Source organism: Pteronotus mesoamericanus, unplaced genomic scaffold (assembly GCF_021234165.1).
Source record: "Pteronotus mesoamericanus isolate MK-2021 breed Mesoamerican mustached bat unplaced genomic scaffold, CSHL_Meso_final contig_82, whole genome shotgun sequence".
In the NCBI taxonomy this organism is placed as follows: Eukaryota; Metazoa; Chordata; class Mammalia; order Chiroptera; family Mormoopidae; genus Pteronotus; species Pteronotus mesoamericanus.
Genome location: NW_026555265.1, coordinates 1,017,795 through 1,037,403, shown reverse-complemented (window position 1 = coordinate 1,037,403; position 19,609 = coordinate 1,017,795). Strand labels below are relative to the sequence as shown.

Below are 19,609 nucleotides of genomic sequence, written 5' to 3'. Positions count from 1 at the left end.
CCCTTCACCTCTGAATCCTGCCAATTTTTTTTCTTTCCTGTAATATTTCATTTCCTGGCTGGGACTAGGCTCTAACCAGCAGACTTTCAGCCGGGCCCCGGAACTCGCAACCGGTCTCCAGCCTGTCTGGCTCCTTCCCTAGCCCCTCAGCTAGGGCAGCTCTCATCCCAACCCTGCCTCTTCCGTCGGTCACGTTGTTTCCTCTGCTTGCAAGGACCTCTTTCCTCTCCGGGCCCTTCCCAATGCCCCGGGAACTCCTACACAGCCGGAGCGCCCCGGCTTCCAGCCACCCTTGCCTCCTACCCCTCTGGCTTTGGGACTGAACCCAGCCTTGCAGCGAGCGTCCCTGCTCCCCGCTCGCCTCCCCACCGCCACCTGGCTTCGCAGCGGCCGCTCGAGGAGCCTTAGGCACTTCCCAGAATAGAGAGCAGCTGCTAACGTCAGACTGCAGCCCGCCGCGGGGTTACCGGCGCACCGGGTGCGGGCGGAGTGGATGTGACTTCCATCTCCCCACACGGGCCGGGAAACTGAGGCCCAGGACTAGATAGTTTCCGCGGGATGCAGAGTACGTGAGCGCCCGATCAGTCCCGGGCCCCGAGGGTCCCGACTCCCGCCCGCGATCCCTCGACCACACGCGCCGCGGAGTTGCCCGGGAGAGCTGGGCGGGGAGCGGGTCTCGGAACAAGCGCTCCGCCCGGGAACGCGCAGGGCGCTAGACCCGACTAACTCGCGGCGAGAAAGTTGTCGTCTCCCAGCCTGTCCTCGACTCTCACCTCCGAGACACACCTTCCCGCTGGCCCTGGCAGCCGTGCTCTCACATCCGGTCCACCTTGCGCACACCCCTTTCCACGCTCTCCTACAGCCCCTCTCCCTCCCACGCCTACGGCTCCCAGCCGCTCCCCCGCGCCCCCTCGCGCACTCCCACCCGCGCCCGGGCCGCGCCTTCCCCTCTGCGCCCGCTGGGGTTCTGGCGTTCAGGAGCCCCAGTCCTGGGCCGCGACCCGCTTCCGCCCGCTCAGCGCAGGGCAGAAGCCTGGGGAGGCGCGCGGAGCGCTCGCAGCGCGAGGCAAGGGGCGCACAGCGCGGGGCGGGGAGGGGGCGCTCGCTCGCTCACTCTCAGCTGCGCACACGCCGGTACAAACTCTCACACAGACACAAGCGGGGTGCGCTGCCGCCGCCCGCCGCTGCTCCTCCTCCCGCCACCGCCTTGAGAGGGAGAGAGAGGGAGGCAGAGAGAGCGCTTTGTCCGCGCGCCGCCGCCCGGCCCGGGACTCTGCCCCGAGGAGGGAGCCGCGCTGAGTCCCCGCCTCCGCCTATGCCTCTGCCCCCGGGCGGGCCGGGCGGCCGCGGTGGGGGGAGCCAGGCTGAGGGTGGGGGTGGGTGGCGGGCGGGCGGAGGGCGGGGAGGGGGGGCGGAGGAGGAGGAGGAGAGACGAGGGCAGCGGCGGAGGCGAGGAGCGCCGGGTACCGGGCCGGGGGAGCCGCGGGCTCTCGGGGAAGACACGGATGATGAACAAGCTTTACATCGGGAACCTGAGCCCCGCCGTCACCGCCGACGACCTCCGGCAGCTCTTCGGGGACAGGAAGCTGCCTCTGGCGGGACAGGTCCTGCTCAAGTCCGGCTACGCCTTCGTGGACTACCCCGACCAGAACTGGGCCATCCGCGCCATCGAGACCCTCTCGGGTGAGCACTCGGCGCTGTCCCCCTCCCCCCGCCTCTCCCAGCTCAGGCCGGGACGGCGCCCGGAGGGAGGCCGGGCCCGGCGGGCGGCGCCCGGCGGGGGCTCCCGTGCCCGCATGCTCACTTCCACGCACCAGACCCTCAACTCTGACCGCCGCTCCCCTCCCCCCACAGCTCTGGACTCACCCCTTGCCCTCGGAGCCGGAGCCCTAGGGCGACCCCTGTGCGGCTCCGAGGGTCCCCGAGGCTCGCTCGCTCTCCGGGAGCACCCTCGTTCCCCTGGCTCTCTGAGCTGCTCTCCAGAGTTCCCCCACCCCCATCCTTAGAGAGCCCCGTCCCCCCTCTTCATTGACCTTCCTGTTACCCGCTTTGTCAGGGAACCCCCAAGTCCTGCATCTCCTCGCTTGATCGGACCTTATCCCTTACCGTGCCTCGTGCCCAAGACCTCTCGCCCTCTGGCGTCCCCAGAGCCGCACTCTCCTTTCGAGCCCCCTCCCCACCTAGCCCCTTGGTCCCCCACTTTCGGCACCCCCTGGGCGCCACCCTGATGTCCCCCTCCGAGGTTTCGAGGCTCCCCAAACCCCATCCCCTGTACGACGGCACATCTCTCTCGGTCCTCTCCTGAACCTCAGTTCTTTCTCGCTCGTCTCTCAAGCGCTCCTATTTTTCTCTGAATTTTTTGTCCGATTTTATTGAGAAGAACTCGAGGCTGGGGGCTTTCCGCCGCCTGTCCCCCCGCCTCCCGCTCGGCCAGAAGCACCTTTTTACGAGGTGCCCTGTCTCAACTCGGTGGGGGCCCGGGCTGAGAACCGGGAAAGAGGAGACCGGGGGGCCCCGCGAGCGCGCTGGAGCCCAGACGGGAGACGGAGAGCGACACACACACCCGCGCGCGCGCGCGCGCGCACTCACCAACTCTCCTTCTCGCACACGCACTGCCTGGAGCCGCGCTCGCCCCCAGACCACGAGCCTGCACCCCGAGAACCCCGGCCGGAGCCCCTTCCCCACCAGCGCGCGGAGTGGGGGCGGGGCGGCGGCGAGGCCAAGGTGACACCCAGAAGCCGGCGGGACTAGGCTGTTGCAGCAGCGAAACCCAGGGGGCTTCTGCGCGTCTTCTACGGGCCACGGGGAGGGGAGGGCAAGAAGGGGAGCGCAGAGGAGGCTTCGGGACCCGGGTTAGCGGAATGGAGAGGTGGGGGCCGAGAGAAGCGGGGCCGCGCCAGCCCTGAAGCTTGAGTTTCAAATGAGCTCATCCTTTCAAATTGGCGCCGCTCTTTATTAAATTTGTTTTTCCGGTAATGCCACCCACAGCTATACCTGGGGTCGGATCCGGGCTCACACCCTTTCTTTTCCACTTTGTCCCAAGACTCGGGACTCCTTTCTTTCTTCCCACTGGGAACCAAGTTTGCCCAGCTGGAGCCGGGTAGGAGACCCCTTGAGGGCACCCGAGGGCGGAGCCCGAGCGTGGAGTGCAGTGCGCGCCCCTCCTAGACCCCCGCCGGTTTTATACAAGGAAGGTTCTGAGTGCTTTAATTTCTGTTTTAAAGGTAAAGTGGAATTGCATGGGAAAATCATGGAAGTTGATTACTCAGTCTCTAAAAAGCTCAGGTAAATATATTTTGCTTAGTTATTTTGTGATTGGGTTTACGTATAAGTAAAATAATACACTCAAGTTTCTAAAAATGAGCTTTTGTAGTTTCGTAAAAAGGCTTTTGTTTGTTTTGTTAGTGTAGATAACATAGTTTTAAAAGTTACAGTTTTTTACTTTCATTATATAAGGTGTTTACTGGTCTTGGAAGATAATCTGGTGCCTTACCGGGGTGGGTTGAGGGGGTCGAACACTAGCTGTGTTAAATTCGCAGGGACTGTTTAACTTGTTTATCAAAACTTGCCTCCTACCCCTATCCCAGCACAATGGCAACAAATGCTTGTCAAGACTTCCTGCGAGATGTTAAGAGTAAATATTTACTGTGTCAGCTAAATTGCTTAACTAAACTTTGCTATTAATTAGTTTTCTTTTTTAGATAGCTTAATGTTGAATAATAAAATAATTTAGTGAGGGGTCAATATTTTGCATAGCACTCTAAAGAAAGTGGATTGTTTGGATTGGATGGCAGTTAAAAGCCAGACTTTTGTAGTCCTTGAGACTGCTGAATATTGCTTCTGAGCGTTTTGCTGTTGTTGCTGTTAGGTTTAAGATCTGTTTGAGACTAAACAAATATTACTGTGAAATCTATAGTTATATTTAAGTGCACCGTTGTTAATGAAGGAGCAAGGAGGTTTGTGGAGGCTGGAATTCTGTGATTTGCTTTACGTGAGAAGTATCTGTCCATGAGAAGAGAATGAAGGAGAACATCTTTGTTTTAAAGTTTATTGTGGGCTTTAAATTGGGCCCTTTATTACTCATTCTAGATTTTTTTTCTCCTGTGTGTTGTAACTTAGTTTATATCCCATTAACTTACATTTCTTCACCATTAGTCATTAAGTAGCTGAATTGAAGAGAGACTAAGTGAAGCCTTTGATTTACCTCCTTTAAAAATCTCTGATACTCAGTAGTGTAACCACTTGCAAGAGTTTTTTTGCCAGGATTTGAATAAATTTTAAAACAAACTATCCAAATTTAATAAATACTTAGATATTTTGTTAAAAGGGTTTTAAAAATTGTGTGCACATTTAGGGATATGTGTTAAGTAAGCAACAGAAAATCTTTTGTCTGGAAATTATTCTGTGGCATATCAGAAAATTTAATGCCTTTTTAAAAAGAGGTAAAAGTTATGATTTGTACTTTCATGTACAATATTAAGCTAGTTCTTTTCTCTAGGAAAAGATGCAATTGTAACTGATTTGATTTTCAATTAAGTATTTAAATTTGTATAATTTTCTTTAAATATTTTTTTTTGCTTGGGAAATTCATGTTGTAGCTTTCTGATATCTGAAGTATTTGTTTTAAATTTAAATTAATAATCTTACAACACTTGAAAATTTGAATATATTTATTTAACAAACTTTGAAAGAGCCACTCAAAAATATTTGATGGGCTATGTTTCTATAAATGCTGAATTCTATTGAATATATTCGCTGTTTTGAGTCTTTGGGGGGGGGTTATAATTAGTAAAAATCACTGCTATTTTAACTTTGGTGAGTTGGTGCCTCATTTCATGCTGCAGTATAAGTGAAATCCTAGTTTATCTAAAGTTATTAACATATCTTACAACTTCACACAAACATACTACTTTTTCATTCAGAAGGCAGAGATTATTTGCTGTTAGCTGGAGTGTCATTTAAATAATTTTGTGATGTTTATATAAGAGTTCAGAATGAAGAGCATATCCCAAATTTTTAGTATTAATTGGATAAAGAGCAATCTAGGACTTACACAGCCCTATTAGTCCGTGATTTCTTTGAACATGTGGGCGATATGAAATACCTAGGAAGCAGACTAAATGCGCTGTGCATGATTCACTGCACTGAAGATGTCTGACATACCAAATGTATGCATAAGCTGTTGCTGTAGGGGGTTACATCATTTCTCATTGGATGGTTTTAATCCTTTTTTCCCTTTCCTTTATGAGTTTAAAATGCAGAAATTAGTTACTTGCACTGCGGGCTAAGGGAGAGAGAGCTAATGACTAGTGGTGTGTCCTGAGCTCAGGCTCGTGGGATGCAGCAGCTTTATGTTCTCCTGTGCAGGGCACCACCACCGTGGTGGCTCTCAGAAAGCAGGGTACTGTGACATGTGAAACCAAAGGTTTTATGTTCTATGGTGTCTATTTTGGTGTTCATTTGTTGAGTGTCTATGAAAATTAACAACTTAACAGTAAATTTGTCAGTGTGAAGTCAGTTCTATATGTGGTTTTTGTGTTAGTTGAAGTGAAATGTGAAGAAAATTTATCTTCATTGCTGGCTTACTTAAGTGATCAATTGAGTGCTTGTTTTCTTTATATTCTGATTTCTTTGTGTTCTCAAGAATCAATTTCAATATCTATATTCCAAATAGATTATTTTTAAAGCTAATGATACTTTGGAAGGAGATGTTTTTATCTTAAGTTATGAAATTGTTGGCATGCCATTTGTGTACCAATTGGATCTTTTGTTAAATTATCATTTCTAGCATCATTTTATATGTGCTATTATAGTAGACAGACTGGATGCCATTGTTTTCTCAGGTCACTCAGAAATAGAAAACTCTTCTTTTTGCCACATGTGTTTCATTCTTATTAAATCCAAATTATTATAATGTAAGCCATCTATTTCTTTTACTTTCTAAGTTGGTTTCAGGCTCTGTTGAATACAAATCTTTGGATCTTTTTTCTGTATTCATATTTCTTGGTAGTGTATATAGAACAAAGATTTCTTAATGAGGAATAAACTGGTAAGGTCTTTAAAGTTCTGTTGAAAGTTATAGAAATTTCCTTGATAGAAATTTCATTTTTGATGATGAGAGTTTAGTTTTGTACGTATGTAGATATGTGTACCTACTCCTCTCTCTCTCTCTCTCTCTCTCTCTCTCTCTCTCTCTCTCTCTCTCCCCCTGCATAAATTGTTTTGAGCTAAGACATTCACTAACCTGAATGTGCTTTGTAGCTAAAGTTGAATGATTCTGTGAGTAACAAAACTTTGAAAAATGCAATTTCGGCCCACTTCTAGGAAGTAACTAAGTGGTGCTAGACATGCTTTCACTAAGATGGTGTGAATACTATGAGGTAGTGTAGGAAAAAGCTATGAATTTGTCTTTCATGACTTAAAAATCAGTAATTGTGTTCTCTCCAATGCAAATGAATTTGGTCTCCTATAGGAATGTTAAAGAAAACAGTATCTCAATTGTATTTTGCTTGTATGTACTACATTGTGTATAGTTGAATTAAATACCAAAAAGGAAAAAAAAAACACCACCACCCAACCTCAAGCCTTCCCTGTAACAAAGGCTTTTGCTACAACAATTTTTAATTTTGTAGCAACAGAAAAGACTTTAAGAGGTTAAAATTATATGGTAGTTTCCTATAGCAAAAATTTGTTGAATTAGAAATTAATGCCTGAATTTAATTATATAGGTTCCATGTATGGATATACCATATATTTAGGTAAAATTTATATCAAAACTGTCAGGTTATTTTTGATTTGGTTTTGAGTTGGATATTTAACTTCCCATTTTAAAAAAGACTAATAATTTCTTTCATGTGTTTCTAGGTAGTGTCAGAGAGAATTACACATTTTTGTGACCTTTAAGAGATAACTATTAAAATTAAAATAGAAACAGTAAATAAAAAATTACTTGATAATTCAAGTAATAGCAGAGGTTTAAAATTCCACTTTATGTTTTTAAATGACTGGTTATTAGATGTTTTTACATTATTTAGTTAAATATTAAAAACCATTGAAATCTACAAATAAAAATAGATTTTATATACTGCCTGATTTTTCAATTTTCCATGTTCATATCAATTTTAAACTATATTATAGCAATTTATAAAAGTATTAAATGACTAAACACCTAAACATTAATTCTAAAAGGTGATTTGGTGGTATATAGTACACTTGCCAAATTGTGTTTTCAAAAATAGTATTATTTTTTGTAATTATGCCTGAGTATAAGATGACTGGTAAAGTATGGTCTGAGTTCTTTTTTATGTTATCCTGCTATTATCATTTACATAGAGAAGATGAGAGATTAGAAGTATTTGTTCAACACTTTTTATACATAATAATGATCTGAAGTGTAATATCCAAGAAGAAGAAAAATTTTAAAGGACATTAGAAAACATAACTAATTGCATATCAAAATTAACATTTCACTATTGTTTTGTGGAAATGTTTATTTTTATGGAGGTTGCTCTGATTTTTACACTGGAGGATGTGAATAATGTTGAAGTGTACATAAAAAGGAAAGCAACTTGGGCACATTTATTAAAAGTCAACAAAGCTATGAAAGTCAGATTTCTTCAGGAACTATTTATACATATTTGATACTTTTCAACTTTATAAGTATTTGCTGTCAACTGCTGAATCACTCTTCCAAGTCTGCTAATGAAATCCTCAAAAGTAGATGAGCAATGGGCCAGAGTTGTTAGAGGATATTATTTGAGCTAAATGTGTCATCTCTGTGATTCAGTGGGGTGTGTGCACATGGGGGGGTGTGTGTGTGTGTGTGTGTGTGTGTGTGTGTGTGTGTGTGTTGTGGGGAACAGTAGTTTCAGACAAATGGTATTAAGAGGGAAGAGGAGGAAATCTTTAATTGAGCAACAACTGCTCTGGATTTTAGTCCTGAAAAGGCAGATGAAAATCAATAGGTGTTTGAACCTTGCGGCAAAGGGAATCAAATCTGATGATGCATGCTCTGAGTGATGCATAATTTGTAGGAGGTATAAACATCATGGAAGCCAGGGCCCTGGCACTTTGGTGGCTTCTTGAGTGAGCACGCTGCTGGAAGGACCATCCAATGCAAAATGTACTCTCCTCCCTTTTTGCTTGGGTGTCCCCTCTCATTAATAGAGTTAGCCAAATGAGCCTGTGAAGGCTCTGATAATCTGTAAGCCATTTTTTGAGTGTTAGAAAATTCAAGATTTGAATGTACATTTTTATTTAGAAATTCTGCGCTGGGGAAGGCAAAACATTATTTTGCAAAACAAAACTATTCTGAGAAAATCAGTTTTATTACAAGAACCAAAGTATTAATGGTTCCTTTGGAGGATGTTAAAAAATGTCAAGTGATAAATTTCAAAAAAATTTTTTAAATTCTATTTAAACAACACCAGAGTGTCTTCAATGTTCTTTTTGGTGTTAAAAGAAGAGAGTGGTGGAGCTTGGCAAAAACCAATTTTTTAAACCAACTTTCTAAAACTTTTAGAAGCATTATCTCTCGAGTTAGATTAATTTCTTAATTTGAAGGATGAGACAGACAGCTCTCTTTAATAAAACATGCCCAAATAATTTATTAGTCAAGGTTTATTCTTTACACTTACATTCAAGTTCAAATTAGTTTGGGTAGTCATTTAAAACACTGCTGTTGAAGGAAACATAATAGCAAATAAACAAGAAACACCTATCAGTTAACAGTCTTTCCTCCCATTATCACCATTAAGATTTTTTAAAGAAATCTTTTACTTTATAATTTGACTTCATGCTTACAGACTTGTAATTTTCATTTGGTGGCATGGACTATATGGGTTCTATTTTGGGCAGCAAAATTGCAGAGTGCTCAAAGCATTATTTTTAAGGTTTTACTTTTCCTGTTTTGATGATGGATTTTAGTCTGGTCTTTCCATAAAATAGTGAAGAAAAATTATTTTCTTTTGCAGAAAGATTCTGCTGCTTTGGGTTCCAAAGAGGAGGGGGACTGTAATAACTATTTCTTCAGTTTGGCTTAAGTTTAATGGCATATTGAGGTGTAGAGTAAGTAGACCAGAGAAAATAAATGCTTTTGCATTAATAACAGACAGTGACATCCAAAAGATCAGCAGCTGTCCATCATTTAATGGACAGGCCTCTGGTTCTCACTAAAGAATAAGCTTGCAGTTTTGAGATATATTTTATTTGTTTATTCCTGTATTTCCTGGTTATTTATCTGATCATCTTATTTCTTAATATATGAATATTTAGTTAGAATTTTCCCATTTTGTTTACTCTCAAGAACATTTCATAACATAGCTATTTTAATGAGTCCAGTAAATGAAAATTAAAGGTTCTGATACATGTTTTAGACTTTCTAATACTTACATATAAGAAATGCTGTACCTAATACCAGAAAAATCTGTATGGGACCATTGCAATAAGAATATTTTCATTTTTCTTATTATCATATAAATAATGTGTACAGACACGTGAGAGTTTGCCTTAGGGGGAAGCTTGGATTTTTAATTTTTGTTTTAGATATGATCAGAAAAGTTGTTTCATAATTCCATTTGTTGATGGATCAATAGTAGCATTATCTCAGGGAGATAGATGTATTTTTATGTACTTGCTGTATCTTACACTTATTTATGTAGTACTAATGATGTCACAACCTTTTTCACACATTATTTCAAATAATAATTATGTGAAGAAGATGGGACAGTTAATATTATCCCTCTTTTTTCAGGTGAGAAAACTCATTCTCAGGGAAATGTAATAATTTGCCTAAGGCCACATGGCCATTAAGTGGTAGAGGTAGGGCTAGAACTTGGTCTTCGGAGTTTCAGTCATGTTTCACCTACATTTACTTGTCTTAAAGTAGAGAAATCACCTGAAAGTGTTGTAAGATTCAAAGGGTACTATTCAAGAGTTATGGGAATAGGTTTGTGAATGACCCCTTGCAACCGTCTTATTCTTACATCCATCTACATGGTCTGTACTTTGTTACAGTTTTTTAGAAAAAAGTAATTGGAAACAGAGGTAACTTAAAAGCTACCAGCAACATGGCCTCCTCCCATCACCATGCTCGGAAGTTGGGGGTGTGCCTACCTAAGCAGGTTGGATTTTGTTTTTACATTGCTTTTTTCAGGGTTGCATTCCTTGTGTTCTGAAATACGACCTTACCAAGAAAGATGTTTCGTTCAACACCTGAAGCACACAGATGACCCAGGGAGCCTTGGTAAATGAAAGTGCCATTCTGGTAAATGAAAGCCTAGGGTGGGTTCTTCAGAGATTTCAGCCAACCCATTGCTAGAGGGCAGAACTGCGTTTCAGTTTCAGTGTTTTCCTGGCTGCTACTAGGTCTCTCCCCAGATTCGGTGTCTCTTTCTGCTTCATCCTCCGTATAGAACATAGCCGTTGGCCTCTCCTTTGGGGAGGGAATGAGTATTAATAGGATAGAATCCGTAAAGTGTTCTCAGAGTTCTTCAGTAATGAGAGAATCCCGCAAAAACATATATAGTAAATAACTAACGTGGAGTATGTTCCATTTTCCCCTTAATTGTAAACTTTTTCTGTATTTATCCACTTGTTTCTTTTAACTTTTGTGTACACTCCTCTATTTATGGTAGTGGTGAGAGGAGGGAGGAAGGAATTATCAAGGAAAAAATAAGTGAAAGAAGATTATTTCCGATGCCCCAAGCATTTCATTTCTTTCACTGCCTGCAGTTCAGAGTGGGATATTGCGTGTTCTGTGGAATTCTGACTCAGAAGAAGGGAAAAAGAAAGAAAGGTAACTGATGTGCTGGCCACTGTTCTAGGCCTGCCCCATATTTTATCCTCACAATAGCCTGGAGAGAGCTGTATTTCATCCGTTTTACAAATAAGACAGTAAAGCTTCAAACTCCAAAGCCACTCCTTGCACCTGACCAAACCTGCTTTTGAGAAGCAGTGGTCGTATTACCCTGCCTGTCTATCTAATTTGAATACAGTAGCAGCACCCTGGCAGTGAAGGAGGAAGTTTGCTAATGTGTGCATAGAGTAACTTTGTATATTTTTCCTAATTCCAGTAAGAGAGGAAATTTACATGTATACTACCCATATGCAGAGGAAGATAAGGTACTGAGGTTTAGTATATTTTTAATATAGTGTAATGCAAAGACAACTAAAAGTGTTAGTCATAATTTGAGGAAGTTTTTGAAATAGTCTTATAGAAGAAGCATTAGTCATTATATAAAGGTAGGAAGATGTTTTTTAAAAAAAAGTGGTGTGAAAAACATATATGTGTGCAGTGTGGGGGTAGTTGTCTGTATTTGTGCTTTTAGTCCAGATATATATATTTTTTAACTCCTGAAAAATAAAACCACCTCAAGCTTTTTTTGTTTAGGATGTAGAATGATGCACAAAGTTTGACATGCTTTCATTTTTATCTGTGTATTTTAAAAATGACTAGGGTTTGGAGAAGAAAAATAAGGGATTCTTGCAAAGAACCTTTAATAAAGTGGTCCATCTTATTAACATTAGAGAATTTTAACCTTTTTGACACATGAAAAAGTCAGTGAGAGCACAGAAAGTAGAAAGATTGATATGTTCTTTTTGACATAATACTTAAACATATAATGTGTTTGTGACTTTTTAATTAAAAAATCCTTAAATAGGATTTAAGATACAGTATTACCAATGAAATGAGATACACAAGAGTTCTACTTCTAAGTATAGAGGAGGTGCTTTTTTGGTTAAGAACATAATTTTATGAAATTTATTATGAGGTTAAAAATAATGGCTTTATTCAGTCAAGAACCTCTAACAGAGTTTAAAATATTATCAGGAAAGACATCCTTGTTACAACGTTACATCTTCTCTTCACTCTTTCTCTTCAAAAAGCCAAGCAAAAAGTATATACTTGAATGGTGATTCTGTGTACAGGTTAACCTCAAACCAATTCACGAAACAGAGGATAATTTGAAAAGCTCATTTGAGGATAGGCTGTTTAGTTTTTTTGTATATCAAGACCTTTTTACTTTAGTCCCTCCTGATCTTTGTGATTTTAATAATGCATATTTGAAAAATGGATGTTTTTCTTCAGCATTGTATGGATAAGGTTTTGGAGTAAAATGTTTATGCATCTTTATTTGAATCAGGGGTAGATGGTGAAACAGTTTCACACTGAAAAAAAAATGCAATTTAGCCTCTTCAATTATTAAGGAAGCAAGGAAAGAAGGAAGGGAGGAGAAAGGAGGAAGGGAAGGAGAAAAGGAGGGAGAGAGGGAAGAGGCAGGGAAGGGAAGGAGGGAGGGAGGTAAGGAGGCGGGAGGCCACAGAAGCATAGGTGACTGGCTGAACTTCCTTGTGTAGCTCGTGCAGTCTCTCTCTCTAATTCCAGAGCACAGGGGAAAGTCTGGCACTCACCGATGGTGTGTGGAAGCCCGTCAGTGATTCCAGTGGTAGCAGCAGGACTGGGAATCTCACGCAAGTTCTTCTTTTCTTTGATGTTTAAAACTCCAGGAGTATGTGGCTGGCCTGCCCCACGAAAGGTTTTGCATTTCTTTCTGTGAGGCGCCACACTGGCCACTTCCCCTCTCTGTTACTCTCCTTTCCCTTTGTAGTTGGATGGTGGCGGGGCAGGGGTGGAAGGTGGAAGGTGCCTGGTGTGCAGGCCTGCCTCCCGCCCCGTGCCCCCTTGCTGGCTGAGTTTGGGAAAGCCGGGAGGCTTGTGTGTGCTTGCTCAATGTGTTGGAATGTATGGGTTCTGTGGCGTACACACGCTCGGCATGGGAAGCAGACATGCGCTCCTCGATGGTTGTGGGGTCGAACTTCATAGGTTTTTGTGAATGATTGAAAATTTGGGAAGGATCTTCCCGGTGCTGATGGGCTTTTGTCCCCCCTGCAGAGCAATTTGTATTTATTCTTTGTGAAGGGAAAACAAGTCTTTTTCTTTTTTCTAATCATTGAAGGATAGAGAAAAAATTGTGGATGTGTAAATAATCTGGCCTCTTTCTCCTGGATCCAGCTGTACTCCTTTCCCTTTCTCTTCAAACTGATAGTGATGTCTTCAAATCATGGACACTGAATTTGTAAACTAAGCTTTTTAAAACTCCCTGAGTTGCGTTCTTGTTAAAGATGATGAAATCGAGGCTCTTTAGAAAGCAAGTTTTAAGCTCAGATATTTTAAAATGTAGGACTTAGTCTCCCCTTTAAGGAATAAAGAACAAACTACTAGTTGATTATTATTATTTAAATTTTTCAGCTACCATTTTTAAAACTTACATCTTGTTTTTTCACAAAAGACTTGCGATGACAAAGGTTCTGTTGGCTGAATTATTTGAAATGATGACAGGGATTTAGTTTTATAAAGTAGATATATTTAAAGTGGGCTTTGTTTTAAGGGTTATTACAGACTGAGAACAGGTGGTTGGTTCTAATATAATTCTTAATACCTCTTAAGAGGTTTGCCAGGGAAGAGTTAGCTCTTCGGTTCATTGATTTTTATATTAATGGTTTGTATTAATGGTGCCTACTTCAACAGTGATTTCAAAACAATAATTTTGATACTAAAAATGATTTCTGGCTTTAGGCCATGTGTAATAATTATGGTCAAGGTGTTGATATGTGTCTTAAGAGTTTCCAGGCCAACATTCTATCTTTTATTCTCCATGGCAGTGCTTTTAACAATGTATTCTGCAAAGCCTTAGGATTCCGAGGAGATGCCAGGTTTATGGGAAGAGAGTGGCCATACGCACACGGGGGATCCTGGCTTCTTACCCCCCTTTCAGTCAGAAGACAGCTGCATTCATTGCTGTTTTAGATGTTGGAGTTTGATCTAGAATTTGAGGTTTGCTGCTCTAAAAGACAGTTTGAAACTATACTCTTATAGTATATTATCTTATAGTATATAGTATATAGGCCTTGAGTCTATTCCCTGATCAGGCATTTTAGCAGATCCAGAACTCGCTCTTGAGGAAAGTTTAGACCCTGCCTCTGTTACTTCTGAATCTACTTCCTTCGAATGGCCTGCCGTGTCCTGTGACTTTCGGTTTAGTAACAAATGTTTGCTTTGCCAACTGCATGCCAGACTACTAAATCTATGGATTTTTCTACAATCAGCAGCACAGAATATTTGTCCCTTGGGAACTTTCCAGGGAACTTCTTGGCCAGTGATTGTACTCCAGCTTTTGCCAGAGTCATTGAGTCAACTGCCTTTGAAGAGCGATGGGGCCTTCTTTGGGGATACACAGGCGGGATCTTCAAAAAATACAGGGTCCGGCACAAATAACGCCCTTTTTTGTAATTACAAAATCATAAGCATGTGATTCTGTAGCGTAACATCACACTCAAGCACACCATATGACATTTTAGGTGAAACTTTCAAATTAAAACTATAAATTATTACACCCATCTTGTTACCCTACCAACCACACTCAAGCAGGTGGACCCTGTATTTTCAGCTGGTTATTATGGATGCCCAACACATCAGAAGGGATGTGAGCCATTGTACTCTAACACACACCTGTTCGGTATCAGTCAATTCCACATGTGTGAGTCTTGTTCAAAAACGGTGTTCTCTCAGTGATTTCTTAACCTATAGCTAAGGTCTCTTGGGGCCAGTCCTTAAATTCCTTGGACTTTAGCTTCTGTGTTGTTTAGAAAGCCTCCTGGGTGGTTCTGATGCAGAGAGGTATGGGGAGGGGAGTAAAAGCGGGGTGGGGGGGTGGGGGGATCAGTGACTCTCCCCTCTTAGCTCTGCTCCATGCTCTTGCGCACTCCCCTCTAGCTTCCTGCAGACTGGCCTTCAAAGACTGGTGATTTCATATTGTGGACCCAAGCTCTGTAGTAAGACTGTTATAAGAGACCGCCGTGTGTTTACAGGGGTCCACACTCCAGTGCCTGCAGATTACTTAAGCGGTGGTGGTGAGGGGGATCTGTGGAAGATAGGAGCAGGCAGCTGTCAGTCAGCTCTGGCCGGCTGTTGCCAGGTGAAATGTAGGGTCAGTCTTCCTAAATTTGATTTTTCAAGAGAAGCCAAAGCTCAGAGTTTTTATGTTAAATATTGGCAGCAGTTCAAAAAAATATTAGGGACACTGTGAGTGTCAAAGAAGATAGCTATGAGTTGAATCTGGCCTGTGGGTTGCCAGTTTGCAGTCTCTGCCATATGAACGTGCATCTTCTACAAAATACTGTTGAAGATACTCTCCATTATGTTTAGTGTCTCTTCCACTTAAGGCTTATCTGTGAGTGAGAAGGAAAAGTCCTCGTGATAAACTGGATAAACTAGTATGTCTGTTATCTAATGATGATAGCTGTTTGGAAGCTCAAAATTAAAATCAGGGCTCAGTTGCAGCAACCATCCTTAGTCTAGTTTCCTGGGATAAATATTTTCTCCATTATAAAGTACCCTATAGTTTTCTCTTTGTGTAATGATCTTATTGTGTTTTTATTATATTAAGCCATCTAAAATCCTTTTGCAAATATAGAATGTGCATTTACTGAATATGCAACAGTCTTATGAGTTTATGTGTATAGTTCATATTTCATAATATATGTTCATGAGAAAAAAGTAAGCCTCTATTTTCATACAAGTGGAGGATCATGTTTCCATATCAACCTACGTGACACCTTCTCCAGTTAAACACTGGCTCAACAACTGGGTCAACAATGAAAAAATATTGATATTTTTTGAACCATTTCCTAAGAAAATGTGATTCTCATAAGTCCAGCAAACATTTTTTTAAAAAAATAAGAACCTGAGTTCTACCTGTAAATCAACATTTGATATAGGACAAGTAGTTTTAAAAGCATAGAGTATACTTGGTGGGAAATTCAGTGGTGATAAACTACTTTTTAAATGTTTGAAAAGTGTTTTGGTTACTGTTGTACTTTCTTGTATTGTAAGTTGAGGAAATTGAAGGACATATAGATTTCACTCCTTGGCTTTGGGTTCAGTAAATGCTTATTAAGGCCAAACTAAATGAAAACAGCCAGTTGCCTCTGAGATATTAAAAAAAACAAAACACAAAAAACAGTACTCTGACAGCTGGAATTAGCATTTTAAAAATTCATCTCTTTGTCCTATAACTTACAGGCAGAATGAAATAGCTTGTTAATAACCACTATAAGCATGTGTCTGCAGACTGTAAGCTAGGAAGTCATCTTAGGTAAGGCATAATAGAGTGACATACAGGAGTGTAGGAATTTAGGTTTTCTTTTTCTTTTTTAAAAATATTTATTTATTTTCAGAGAGAGGGGAAGGGGAGGAGAAAGAGAGGGAGAGAAACATTGATTGGTTGCCTCTCACACACCCCCAACTGGGGACCTGACCCACAACCGAGGAATGTGCCCTGACTGGGAATCAAACAGGTGATCTTTTGGTTCTCAGGCTGGCGCTCAGTCCACTGAGCCACACCAGCCAGGGTGGAATTCAGGTTTTCATCTGGCTCCCCTCATTTGTGATGGATCTAAATGGTTATCAGTTCCACAAAAATTGCCAATTCTGTTCTTTGGACTTGCATGCCTTAAATAGTAGACATAGCTGCTCATTAAATATTTTTGAATGAATTAAAATTAAAGCCATAATAAGATACCATTCATAATTCACTTATATTTCTTTCCCTGTTTTCCTCTTTTCTTTTTTATTTTCAAATGGGGCAGAGTGTGGGAGGAATACTAGTTTAAAGATTTTTAAATCTTTATGAAATGGGCTCTTTTATGAATGGGTTTTTTAAAACTTTTTACCAAATCTTTGACCTGACGAATAAAACCTTCATGGGCATGTTGGGTATGAAGGTTCTTTAAAGTGTGAGGTGAGCCACAAAGAGCAGTTGCGCAGGGCTGCAAAATGAGTTTGGAAAGCAGAGATTCAAATTTGGTGGAACCAGAATAGGTTTTGTAAATCAGTCATTTTTAAAAATTTAAGTAAGAGTAGGTTAACCTTAGTATTATTAGATTCAGTATGATTACATGAAAATATAATTTTCCCTGTAGCTATTTCTTTATGTAACCCAAATTGCATTAAAAATCTGGGATCACAGCAGAAAAACCTAGTTGAAATAAACAAAAACAGCTGTCCTTTTATTGCAGGATAATAGGCGGATATAAGAAACAAACTCAAGGTGTGTTTTTACATAGTAAATTAAATATGATCAGTTTAAGCAGACAGCATTGATAGTTATTGTTAAAAGAAATGCAAGTATAAAAATGACAGGACTTACCAATGCATAAGATAATTTATAACCAAGGAAGTATGACTGATCTTAAATGTTAATTGCAAAACAAGATACTGTCAAATGTTTTGTATTAGTAATCTTTTGCTGCATACTAACTGACCCCCAAACTTAGCCATTTAAAACAACAAGCATTTATTATCTCACACATTTTAAGAGGGTCAGGAATGTGGCAGTAGTTGAGGAGCTGGGTCGTTCTAGCTCAGCATCTTTTACGAAATTGCAGTCAAGTCGCCAACTGGGACTGCAGTCGTCTGAAGGCTCCCCTGGGGCTGGAAGATCTGTTACCAGGCTCGCTCAGGTGGCTGTCGGTAGGCCTCAGTTTCTCTCTCTGGCTCTCAGCTGGAGGTCCCAGTGCCTCCCACGTGGGCCTCACCATAGGTCTGTTCACAGCAAGACGCAGGAATCCCCGCGTGGGCGTGGGTCATCCCGGTGAGCGTGACACCTCTCTGCCTTTTATGGCCTAGTCAGTGAGTTGCACATTGGCGTTTCCGCCTTATTTTGTTTCTTAGACTGTTTCTTAGCTGTGTTCAGTGGGAAGGGATTAATCAAAGGGTGAAAATACCAGGGGGCTGGGAATCATTGGGAGCCACCTAGGGTTTAATTAAGTCAATCAGGAAAAGTCAGCAAATCAAAGAGACTTGGTTGATTTGGGGCTTATACTTAAAAGAATAATCTCCTTATATTAATATTTATATTCAGCCCATTTGGAGTGAAACTGGAATTCCAATAGTAACAATACAATGGTAAAACAATAGTAATTACAATTATGGATTACCAGGTCCTTTTATAACCCTTATTTAATTTTCACAACACCTTGTAGGGCGAGGAAAGCAGATACTTCTATCCTCATTTCATAGATTAGGGAACCAAGGCCCAGGCTGTTCAAAGTCCTTACATAGGGTCCCATATTTGGCATTTAACCTGAGTTCCATTTTTCTTTTTCTTGTCTACCTCTTTCTGTTCTTTCCCCTAAAGAATGATTTCAGCCACTTCCCCTTTTATAAAACAGTTCAATACTTACCTTTCAGCCCTATCTGAAAGAGCTAGATATTTTAATGCCTAATGAAAAACTTAGAAGATTGGTTTTGTTGTATCAATGAAGATGTTTGTCACTTTTCTGCCAGCAGCAAGTCCTTTTTGCTATTTTTGTAACTGGATGACATTTGATTTCTGCAGAATTGTGCCATATTATGGTTAGCAATGGTCTATAAGAGGAAAATATATTTACTGTTCTTTAAAATCACTGGTTTTCTAAGAAATATGCTGTTTACTATAGTAAATATTTTTCAGGCAAAATGAAGTAGTCACTTTGACATCAGACAAAGTGAATTTTTCCCCATATTAAAAATGTAAAATCATCAGGACCTCAGACCTTTATTACACATTTATTTATTGAAGAAATATGATAGCATTTTATATTGTTTTTGGTGTTAGGCATATTCATGTCGCTGTTGAGTGATTCATTCTGAATGAGCATTTTGCCAAACTCTTACAGACCTATCAACTTTTTGCCTGTAGAATGTCCTAAATTACTTTGACTTCAATCAAATACAATATTTTAATAGTCACATCTTTAAATTTTTATTGAATCTCAGTGCTTACCTACTTGCATTACATATTCCCATAGCCCATTTAACTTTTTCTCTTAAAGGTTCTGATAACATCATAGTTATGGGAGTGGAAAGTTATTTTGCTTGTTTCTTTTTGAACATGTATAGATGAGACTTATAGCATGTTAGACTCTGTTAGGAGCGCCTGCTCTTTAAGAAAGAAAGATGCTTTTTACATTGCTTAAAAAACACTGGGGTAAATATAATATTAAAATTTCTCTACAGTTGCCCTGGCTGGTGTGCCTCAGAGGACTGAGCGCAGCCTGCGAACCAAAGGGTCATCAGTTTGATTCCCAGTCAGGACGCATGCCTGGGTTGCAGGCCAGGTCCCCAGACGGGGGTGCGCTAAAGGCAACCACACACTGATGTTTCTCTCCCTCTCTCTCTCACTTCCTTCCCTTCTCTCTAAAAATAAATAAATAAAATATTTTGAAAAATTTTTTCCTACAGTTTATATATCCTTGTCAAACAGAGTGTGTCGTGGATGCTGTTGCTCCCGCCCCTCTCCCTTTCTGTATACTCAGAGTAGATTGTTGATGTCTCCATAGTTAAAAATTTTGATGTATTTTTTAACAAAACAATCAAATGATTGTATTTCATTCTCTTAAGTAGTTTAAATTTACCTCTTATGATATTGTTTATATTGATTACTTTGTTGAATAAGTACCCGTCTCCCCTTTTAAATAAAATATAAATTACAGTTCTATTACAATAAGTATTAATGATATTTCAATATTCAGTGATCTATAATCTTGATTCATTTTGGGTTTCCAGTGT

At 41.1% G+C, this 19,609-nt stretch overlaps 1 protein-coding gene across 1 annotated transcript in view; it reads left to right on the top strand.

The window, feature by feature from the left end:
* Positions 1 to 1,428: 1,428 nt before the first annotated feature.
* IGF2BP2 (insulin like growth factor 2 mRNA binding protein 2) overlaps positions 1,429 to 19,609 on the top strand; it is a 140,695-nt gene continuing 122,514 nt past the window's right edge. Inside the window, exons 1-2 of the mRNA XM_054585076.1 lie at positions 1,429 to 1,683; positions 3,225 to 3,285. Coding sequence (XP_054441051.1) covers positions 1,506 to 1,683; positions 3,225 to 3,285 — 239 coding nt within the window. The 5' untranslated portion in view covers positions 1,429 to 1,505. The remainder of the gene's footprint in view (positions 1,684 to 3,224; positions 3,286 to 19,609) is intronic.